Source organism: Setaria italica, chromosome VI, assembly GCF_000263155.2.
Source record: "Setaria italica strain Yugu1 chromosome VI, Setaria_italica_v2.0, whole genome shotgun sequence".
Taxonomy (NCBI): domain Eukaryota; kingdom Viridiplantae; phylum Streptophyta; class Magnoliopsida; order Poales; family Poaceae; genus Setaria; species Setaria italica.
Genome location: NC_028455.1, coordinates 16,777,231 through 16,788,679, shown reverse-complemented (window position 1 = coordinate 16,788,679; position 11,449 = coordinate 16,777,231). Strand labels below are relative to the sequence as shown.

Below are 11,449 nucleotides of genomic sequence, written 5' to 3'. Positions count from 1 at the left end.
CAGGCCGGACCTGGGCCGCTCTTTCGGCACGCGGGCCGGCCTAGCCTGGCACGACACATAGGCGGGCCTAAACAGGCCGGGCCTATTCGTGCCCGTGCCCGGCCGGGCCGGGCCGCCCGTTTGGCTATCTATAGCGGCGGAGGGCGGCGCTGGCGAGAGGGAGGGACGGGCGGCGGCGGAGGCTGGCCCTGGGGAGAGGGAGGGAGGGGTGGCGGGCAGCGAGCGGCGCAGGAGAGATGGAGGGAGGTGCGGCGGCGGAGGCCAACGCTGGGGAGAGAGAGGGAGGGAGGGCCGGGGTCAGCGCAGGACGGCGCAGGAGAGAGGGATGGGCGACAGGCGGCGCAGGAGAGAGGGAGGGAGGGGCGGCGCAGGAGAGAGAGGGAGGGCTAGTGGCCGGCGTAGGAGAAAGGGAGGAAGAGGCGGCAAGCGGCGCATGAGAGAGGGAGGAAGGGATGGAGGGGCGGCGCTGGAGGCAGGAGCAGGGCGGTGGGTGGTGCAGGAGCAGAGAAGATAGACTGCTCGGGAGGAAGAAGAGGTGCACGGGAAAAAATAAAGAAGAGGAGGATGACAGGTGGATCCACGATGACATATGGGATCCACATACAACTGTTCCGAACAGTGTTAAAATAGCATTCATCCCCTCCCTCTCAACCCTTCAACTAAATAAAAAACTGGGTCGAACCCATCCCTCTCCATCTTTCTCATTCAATCACGAGATGGATCGACCCCAACTCACAAAAAGGGGGTCGGCTCCAATCCAACCCACGTCATTCTAAAACCAAACGCATGCCAAGAGACTGGCTTTAGGTGTATGTGACACGTATGCTCCAATTGGCTCTAACTATATATCAGAGGCAGCATTAGGATTCTATCTAGCTATTTACCGTTTCTCGTGTTTGTGGCTCTTTTTTTCTCGGGCGGTGCGACGAATTGGGGAATTGAAATTTCTCGTAGGCAAGGGCTCGCATAAGAACTAGTGTCAGATTCAGCATGTTTGTAAATAACGAGCCTTGTTTCTTTATAACCTTAGTATTTATAAATTATTTAAATCCTCAAACTCGATTACTACTGGCAACTCGTTTCACAATCACAAGGACGTGTGCATGCTTCGTCACCAGTTATCGGAGGAGAATGGAGAGACGCCATAGAATCTCCGATCCACATCACACACACGACACGGTAGTTACCCTTGAACACGTTAGCTACTAAGTCTATATAGTGGTTCACAAGTATACCCTTAAATTTCTTCCATATGTATCAACCCAAGATAAACGCTATTCGTCACGTGCCAGAAACTACACCACAAGCCACAGTAAGAAGATGCAAGCAACCATCACATAGTAGCCAACAAGAGTAATAGGAGCAAGCAGCGCAGGAGACGAAGCAGAGGCGTTGTAGTAGGGCACGTAACCGCCGGTAGGAGGCCCATAGTAGTTTGGTTGCTGTGGCATCCCTGCGCCGCCGCAGCAGACGACGGCCACGGGCGGGCACGGCGTCTGTGACCCAGAGGACGAAGGCGGCGACGGCGGTGCGGACGGCAGCGACGGCGCCGGTGGAGGGTAGCCGTAGATCGGCAGCGTCTTCCCCGGCGGCTCGCACTCGGCGCCGTTGCACAGGATCCGGGACTTGGTGGTGTTGCTGCTGCCGTCACCTGTTGCGTTGTTCATGGCTGCTGCCGCGGCTGCGCTTGCCAAGAGCAAGGCGTGGAGTAAGACGGGCGCCATCGCCATGGTTCTGCTGTCCCCAGCTTCTATGTGAGAGTGCGTGAGGAACAGGTAGCTAGGGACACAACAGACTCGAGAGAGATGTTGTCCTGGGACGTTGGAGCATATGATCGTCACCGAGTAAAGGCGAGGCGTGCATGCAGGCTGACACATGGGGCGCCATCTGTTGGAGGCTTGCCACGCTAGGGAGATGAAGACACCATCACCGCTCTTGCCATCTCATGGTCAAGCTCGGGATAGACGACGCGAGTTATTGCTTCCAGCGGGATTAGCTCTGGCCGTGCCGTCGTCTGGCGTGCACACTTGCATCTCCCCTCCCTTCTCACACACATCAGCAACCTTGGACAGGTATGGTGGCAATATACACAAGAAGATGGAACCTTCCGTCTTCATCTTTCTCACCCTCTTGTACAAGGACAGTTACTGCAGTGGTTAACAGTTCCATCGGACAGGGCAGGATTAAGAGCGTCGCATATTTCAAAAGCTGTAAGCACTACAGGAAAACTGAGTACTAATTCAACGCGTTAGTACCGGACCGCTTTTCATCTGCGCTTTAGTACCGTCGTCACCCACAGTGCCACCGGAAGTTTGTAGTATCGGTTTGGAGTCATAGCCGGTACTAAATGGCGACACGTGGACCGTGTGGCTAATGGCTAAATTTCCCAGGAAGCCATTTAGTACCGGTTGGTGGGTGGAGCCGGTACTAAATGGTGTTCATGCATGTTGGTATCGGCTGGTATCTTCAACCTGTATTAACATGCATGACATGCTTCTTCCTCCCCAAGCTCGAGTTCAACCATTTGACCGAGAGCTCAGACTTCTTCATCACTCGACCTAGGTGAGGAAAATGTTAGCAACTCGATCCTTCCTCTCATGTTTAGTATTCTATATATGTTTTATGTTTTGTAGCTAGAATGGAGAATGTTAGCTAGGATGAGGAGAATGGAGAGTTTTTTAGATTGAGTTTTATGTTACAAATGGAGTATTTGTTAAGTTTTTAGAATGAGGAGAGTATTTCAGAATGAGAAGAACGAAGCGTTTTGTAGAATAAGTTTTATGTTACAAATTGAGTATCTGTTGATTTATTAAAATGAGGAGAGTATTTTAGAATGAGGAGAATGGAGCGTTTTTTTAGAATAAGTTTTATGTTACAAATGGAGTATGTTGATTTATTAGAATGAGGAGGATGGAGAGTTTTTTAAATTAAGTGTTATGTTACAAATGGAGTATTTATTGATTTTTTTATTATGAGGAGCATTTTTAGAATGAGTAGAGTGGAGCGTTTTTCAGAATGAGTTTTATGTTACAAATGGAGTACTTGTTGATTTATTAGAATGGAGAGTATTTTATAATGAGGAGCATGGAGAGTATTTTATAACGAGGAGAAATAATTTATTTATAAACATATTTACTCTATTTTTCCCTACCTGATGTTGATCAAGTTTTTTATCTAATACGAAGCCCTATGTTCATTTTTCACATAATATGATGCAGATGGACCGGTAATGGATGTACCACCCCCACTCGTCCAATACGAGAGAACAATATCAGCACGTGCATGAATGTGTTCTTACACTATTCTCTTGTACTGGAGGAGCGGAGATGGCTCTCCATAGATATGGAATTCGCATGAACAATGTGATTTCAGTCAAGAAATCTGAGATGAACAGGAACATTCCAAAGAGATGGTGGGATCCGATGTTCTACCATTGTTTTAGGATTCTTGACTCCGTGAAGTCCACTATATGAAGTATATTTCTTTTTTGTCGAAGTAGTGAATGATATGTATTTGATAAAATTTTGTAGGATAAAGTGTCAATACATCGCAGTGTTGAACAATATATCTCGTCGTTTCCCCCAAATACCCCAGCATAGCCTGCTGGTGCTTCCCCATCGGTCACGGACCCGTGCCCATTACACAACTACACTTACGCCAAAGTTTGGTACTTACGCCCTCTGTACTCTAATACTGATTTTATTACTCATTACATCATACTAATATTTTTTTATAATTTTTATAGAAGCTTGTTTCACAAATTGAGCGGTTACGACAAGTAATAACTAACATGACTGAACAAGTATTGACGCTCATTATTGACATACTTTTAGTACCATTTAAGTGGTGTTTTCATACGTGTTCTTATACTAACCCACCACTTGGCACCTGAAATAACCTCGTTTTCGCATATGCATTGTATTTTGGAGGATATTCTATTTTTGCAGAAAATTAGACCTAAAAGTATATTTTTAGATAAAGCCTCAAAGCTACTGACATGCCAGGCCCACATGCAAGTGAAAATAAGACTCTTGAGCATCTAAGAAGACTTCAGGACGAAGCAGGATGTGAGAGGGTAAAAGGAAGGTCCAGGACGATCGGCTTGGACCCTCCCAGTCCGATTGGCCTAGGGGTTTCCTTTGCCCCCTCACCTTCCAATTTTTACCACGCATTCTTCAGACTATAAACATCCCAAAAATTCACCAAGCCCCGAGATCCATTCACTAGAAGTCGACAAATAGAGGGACACACACCAGAGGGAGCTGAGGGCTGCTGCAAGTCTTCGAGGTCATCTAGGACATGGCTTAGGCTAGACACTAGCCGCCATGGTTGTCCCTGCACGGCGAAGCCATGGTGGAGTTCTGGAGCCGAGCCTTGTCATCATCAAGGCTACACACGATGGTGATATCAATATAATCCTGTACTTACTTTGATCGACTGTGATGCATGCTTACTCTCATATGTTTAGCTAGTATATGTTCTTAGTAGGAATAGATGTAATCATGGTGATTACTCTATATCTTACAGATACATCTTAGTAGTGCGTAGGAAGTCGGTGTGATTACCCTTGCGTGGTGACAGCATGTGGGAGGGATAAGGCCGAATGATTGCCTAATGTTGAGTATAATTGATGGTGAGTATTGTGGGAGTCGTTTGAGGTAAAGCTTTGTGAAATCGGAGGCATTAACACGCACCTCAAAGTGGTGACCACAAGAAAGTAGGCCATTTGCGAGCCGCCTTTCTAATAGATGACTCTTTATCAAGGTGCTACATAAATTGGTTACCACTTTGGCTGGAAGTTCAATAAGAAGACAATAGGCTCATGCTACCTTTGGTTGTGTTACCTCATACATATGGATGTGATCTATTTACCATGTCTATAATACTAATCTCATGATTGGGTTTACCTTTATATGCAATTTATGCTTCATGATAGGATTAGATCCATTTAGCTAGATAGAGAACCCTAGTCAGTTCACTGCTGATCCACGGATTGATAAATCTTGGATGAAATACTCTAAGGAAAAAGCTACAATGATCCGTGTACTTGCAGTTCACAACTTGGCGTGCTAACTGCCGTCAACAAGCTTTTTTGGCGTAGTTGCTGTGAATCGGCAACTCGAACCTTGGGGCGATCTATCTAATTTTTCAAACTTACTCTAATTTTTTTTATTGCATATACCCTATTTTTCTTGAAAGTAGGTAAATACTAGACGCCAGATGATCGAACATGGACTTCATCAAGTCTTAATTCATTGCGATAAGGTGATAACAGCATCAAGCCTAACTCTTTAGCAGTAGGTGCTAAATTTTTTAGTGGTCCAGCATCTGCTATCGAGTGCACACCAATGAAGACAATACAAATGCTTATAAGCAAGGTATGCTGCTATGTCAATTAATTTTTAAGATTAATGTTTTTTTGAGATTTGTTTGTTCAAGTAACAGGTGTTGGAAGCAACCATGTCAAGCAAAGAGGAAAAACAATTGGAGGACCCTCTACACAGAAGGTGACGATTAGGTTCATCAAGATTGGAGGCAACAAGATTAAAAGCACCATGATACTACCAATCTTCTCCAATAGGATGCTCAAGAGCTTCTAATTAAGTGATGCAATCAAGGAAGAAAACTGCTCAGATCGTCAACACAAAGCATAGGAACCTTCTCTGATCCCAACACCTTGGCTAAAGCAAGAATTATGGAGAAGATGCATCATTGCCGGCATGTACTTACTGGTGCCGCAATGGTGATGACCTTGAAGCCAAATGATGTGTGACATAATGCACCAAAGACCACAATATCAAGATCATCATCTCCGGATGAATTCACCAGAAGCTACTGTTGTCACCAAGATTTTGCAAGCCTTACAAGAAAACAATAGAATATTTTTAGATATTAAGAAGCCCATTGAAGTCTACATTCAAAATAATTAAGAATCAAGGCAATCAAAGATTCCACAAGTAGTTATGGCCAAATCATTGAACATCGTGCATCTTGAAATCAGTTCTGGACAGCCCGCAATGCTAAAAATAATAGGCATAACTCTCTCATTTAAACTCCATTTTAGATGAATGACCACTCATTGGAAAAATAATTTCATAAACTTTTCAATAGAGCTATATTTCGGTATATGTTCTAATCTGGGCATAGGGGAAAATCCAAGAAGATGAGGCAACAACAAGGTGATGAGAACAAGATGGAGGAGATGAGGATGACAACAATGAAGAGGAGCTTGGGCAATACTTTTATCAAGTGTACATGATCAAATTTAGAAGCTTAGAATAAAATAAAACCCTCTGGTGCATTGGCATATGAAGACACAAGCAGGCTACATCCAATACAAAGAGGTGTTAGAAGCAAACCACGAAGGATTACAAAAGATGACATCAAGCTGCATGGATACTTTGGATTCTTGCGCAAAAGATCATGTCTTCATATGAACATTATCGAGGTGAGAAGTCTAGCTATATGGCTTTAACTAAAGCTCTTTCGTGAGGCAACTCGTCTTTTTATTTATTTTCTTTACTAAGATGACGGTCTATATTATGCTTTTTAATCAAAATCATCAATTAACATTGTGTCCTTGCTCTAACAAATTCTACAACCACATCTTGTATGCTTTAAATAATATTGAGGGAGCTCTTTCTTACTTGATCTTGGAAAACTTATAGACCCTTTTTTGTGTGCTATTAGTGTTTATAGTCTTTTTCTTTGTGTCCTTTTAGAAAGAAATATGAAGCATGGCACCACCCCTTTGATTCTAAACTTGTGACTAGTTAACTTAGGCTACCTTTTGTTTTGATTTGGACCACCTCCATATCATGTCATATCATTTTGTATATCCACCTCATGTTGCATTGCATTTTTATATTATTTTTATCAAAATCTTTTCCACCTAAACCTTCTTATCAGCCCAACCGAAAACCAGAGCCAACAAAGGTTGGATTAACTTGTGTTAATCAGCTTGCTGCACCATTCAGATCGGCCTAAGTTTTTTTACCTCTGTTCTGACTACACCCTTACTTAGAGCCATCCTAAAACCATAGGTTTTTGCTTTTCATCCAAAAAAACAAGCCCTATCTTTTCTTTTTGTTTTTCAAAACCCCCTTAGTTAGAATTTTTATGCTTGATTTTTCTCTTCAAAATTCTTGTTTCAAGCCAAAAATATAGGATACCTATAAACCTACCCTTAGCCTTGTTAGTTTGGTTGTTGAAGCTTTTCGATGAATGGTTTTCTTGTTGACATTGCTTGACTTCTTATGAAGTGGCCAACCTTGCCTTGTCATTCTAATCAATTCTTTTTGACTCAACTAATTATGGAACAACATCGATAGTATTTTCAACTTTGCTAGCCTTTGTGTTTGCTAACACTTTTGCATGTGCATTTGCATTTGTTCCATCATTCATGTGTGTCTTTCTCCTAAAAACTTTTATGATGAATGCTTTCATATCTATGTTAATGCTTCTAGGGTATTTTCTCTTTGTAATCTTGTGTAAATGTGGTGTTTAGACTTGGTTGCAAACCATCATCATTTAGTTTAATAAACCTTGCTAGCTTTCCATATCATTTCCATATTGCATTGGTTGGTTTTTAATCTTTGCAATGCGCTCTATTTTTCTTGTGCTGGAAAGAGTTATGATCCTGGGATAAGCATGGTGTTTGACCTTGATTAGCAATTTTTTTAAGGCTTTGGAGAATTTCAGTAAGCTAGTTTTAAGCATGGTGCTTAGAACTTGCTGCAAAGATTGTCTTTGTTTATGATCCTAACTATCATTTGCATTCACACTTGCACTCACGTACACTCATTAGGTTTTTGTTTTTATTTTATTATATTAGCTATGCCACAAGTTAAAGTCTTAGGGATGTTGTTGGTTTGTTGGTGATTGCTTCTACTCCCGACAGTCACCTCGAGAGTAGTTTGTGCACTTGAATTATTTTGCAGGCTTGGTGAAACGCTTTCATGAAAAAAGAAGAAATTGAAGGACAATAAAGGCGACAAATGTGAATAAGCATAAAGACAAGCTTCAAACGCTGAGAACAAGGATTTCAACAATCACAAAAAGCTTCATCTTCTTCTTCCATGCCTAGCATAATGCTAAGCATGGGGGATGACTTGGCAGACGAAGAATACAAGGATCACATTTGTCAGAAGATGCTCATTTTTCTTCTTCCATGCTAAGCACAATGCTTAAGCATGGGGGAGGCTGTTGGAGGTATGCCCTAGAGGCAATCATAGAGATGATGATATTCCATTTGTATCCATGATTTATATTGTGTTCCTTGAATATCCATTAAAGGCTACTTGAATTGATTTGAAATTATGTGAATTGTGTGTGAAACTCTTTACTTGTATGGTTATTCTAAAGTTATCCCTAGTCGGAGTTCATGTGAGGACACACATGAATATTAGACTAGCACATGTATTAGTTGATGACTATGTTTCACAAGTTATGGACATGGAGATGTTGAACTAATAATGTGGGTACATGTGGAGACATGTGCTAGGACTGACCCAACACGAGAAGTAGTTCTCTCTTTAAACAACATATACGCTTTGTCCTTAGACCTGAGATTGTTGCATGTATTCAAGATGTGGATCGACCTACTTAGGGGCTATCAAATGCTACGCCGTAACAGGGTAGTTATAAAGGTAGCTTTCGGGTTTGTCAAGAAGCATGATGTGAGACATGGTCAATCAAGATGGGATTTGCCCCTCTCTGACTGAGAGTGATATCTCTGGGCCCCTCGAGTCATCGGATCCGAAAATGCATGGCCATGCTACGTATGGTTAAGAGTTGACCTACAAAGGGATTACGAATCACAGGATCGAGAAAGATCGGTCGGCTTGAAGCTAGACCAAATATCGTGAGGCAAAGGGAATAGCATGTATATAATGTTGTGATGGTTCATCTGATATGATCTTCGTGTGCATATAGTAGTTGGCACATCTTGCTAGAGGCCGCTACCGACTATTGGGCCGAGTAGGAGTACTCGGGCCATGTCTATACGTATCCGAACCCATAGGGTCACACACTTAAGGGGCTGAAAACCCAATTCGGATGTGATCCGAGTTGGATTAGGTTTAGAAGTACTAATGGGCCTCGGACCCAGAGGCCCGTTAGGAACCTCTATAAATAGAGGGGTGGGGGCCCCTTAGGGTTTACACCTTTTGGCGAAACACATCTGCCGTGCCTCCCACGCCCTCACCTGTTGCATTTCACGGATCTAGCAGTCCGGCTTGCGACGCTTCCTCCCTGCACGTGTGGATACCTTGGAGGTGTTGCGCCTGCAGCACTTGGCGAGCCACCGACGAGCCGACGATGAGCCGCGGCACGAGGACGATCTTGCTGCACGTGGACGAGCTGCTGAGGAGCTGCTGGACGTCGACGTGATCGACTACGTACGACTACGCTGATCGACTTCGCTGCATCGACGCGAATCTACATCTTCCGCACTAGTGCGTCGAGTGGTAATCCCGTGATCCTTATACGACAGTTTTCCTAGTTTACGCGGTAGAAAATTTTAATTTGAGCTAGTGTAGCTGTGGCGGAACCACCTCGGATTAGCTTGATTAAAATATGGTTAAGTCGCCTAACACGTGACACTCATGCCTTAGCCAAGTTAACACGAAGTGCCGTCGGATTTCATCCGATTTAACCACTTTAACAAGACCGAGTTAGCAAACTCACACGAAGGTGAGCGGTTCCAGAGAATACAACAAGTCCACTGAGTTAAACAAATTTGACCATTTAGTTCAACAACAAAACGAAAATCAGAGTTTTACAAGGTTCAAAGCAGCGGAAAGGTAAAACAGCAGAAGCTAGCGCCGGGGTCGGATGTCCTTGGTGAGGCCAGCCAAGACATCAGTGATCCCTTTCCTCGCCGTCCGAGGAGGGATCCCACTCGACCGTCCAACCCGGAGGGAGTTGGGGCGGCCAAGTGCCAACAGGAGAAGACTTAGGAGCTGCGGCTTCACCTGAAAAAGAAAGTCACAACAAGGCTGAGCTACTAAGCTCAACAAGACTTAACCGACCGGGAGTAAACTACTCCACCACTTCTAGACATGTGAGGCTCTTTGGCTAAGGGGTTTGTTTGCCAAAAGCACTAAGTAGATACTTATTTTCAAAATTTTAGCTCAGATTCTAAGTTCATTAACCGGTCTAAGTTGGCAACTGACTCTAAGCAACATAGATCCAACCAAAAGGGTATATAAGCATCATCAAGACCATGTCATCATCATATTCCTTTATTACTCAGTGTAGCATAGCGATCAAGCAGTCTCAAACTGTGAGAGGCAGACGAATCGATTCGAGTTCTTTAACGATGCATGGTGAACCTAACCTCACGACATCCGCGCACCACCGAGGTCGCTTCCTGTGTCGGTCTTCCCCATCAATTCCCTAACCCGTGTCGGGCCCATTTCCTTTGGTGCAAGGTTCCACAGACCCGGCCTCTGCCGTCCTGTGACCACACTTGCCACCACGTGCGGCCGCAGGGGAACTCCGTTCCAAGGACAATGGGGCGACCGCTCACGTCTAGGTTCAATCCGGTACTAGGCTTCCTCATCCCATACTGAGTATGAGGTTAGTACTTTCAAACACTTGATCACGAACACCACCACTGTCGGGCCTGAATAGATTCCATAGATAGACGGGGCGATCAGCCGACCACCAAAAGTTAACCAGAACCCTGCCCCGTCCATCGTCCTTATAGTTGTAACAGAAGGAGAAACAACCAACTCCTATAACTCGCGAGTGATAGGAAATCACTCGACTTTTACCGCTTCCTATTTAAGCATAGCAACTACTCGGTCCAACAACTAATGTTCAGATCAAGGAACTACGCCATGCATCTACGGTTGCAAAAAACTCCTATACGTAAATGCACAAACATGATGAAGAAGGCATGCGCAAGTTTGGGAAACTGGGGTTCATGCTCCGGGGCTTGCCTTCAAGCGAGAAGGAAGGGAACGGGTCTTCTGCTGGGGCGGCTTTGGCTTCTGGAAGCGGTAGCTCGGCTACAGCTCCGTCTTCTGGCGCCGGGTACAGCTCGTAGACGCCGTCAGTGAGATGCAACTCTACACGAATGCAAAAGCAGGAGTTAGCACTTAGACGGTTATTTTAACAGCAACACTTGCAAGTTTTAGCCCAGAAACTTGTAGCAAAGCTACGGAAAAAGTGGGAAAGTTCACTTGAGTTGGTGGAGAGCAAGGTAAAAGGGTCGGATGGGAAGAAACTTATGATCTGACCCTTAGGCTAGAGGAATAGCTGTGCTGGGGGGGTCCTCAGACTTAACGCATAGAAGTCCCCGATCTTTACACATATACCGTCGGGTCAAGGAAAAGGATACAGCCGAGCCCTCGGGCGAGGTGGAGAAAGGGTCGGCGAAACAGACAGGGTCGAGCGAGACGGAGAAAGGGGTCGAACGAACGGATAGGGTCAGGCGAGGTGG

The 11,449-nt window shown here is 44.5% G+C and overlaps 1 protein-coding gene across 1 annotated transcript; it reads right to left on the bottom strand.

Moving 5' to 3' along the window:
• Positions 1 to 1,295: 1,295 nt before the first annotated feature.
• Positions 1,296 to 1,724, bottom strand: LOC101762211 (H/ACA ribonucleoprotein complex non-core subunit NAF1). The gene has a single exon (XM_004973133.1). The coding sequence runs from the start codon at positions 1,722 to 1,724 to the stop codon at positions 1,296 to 1,298; it is 429 nt and encodes a 142-aa protein (XP_004973190.1).
• Between the last annotated feature and the right edge of the window lie 9,725 nt (positions 1,725 to 11,449).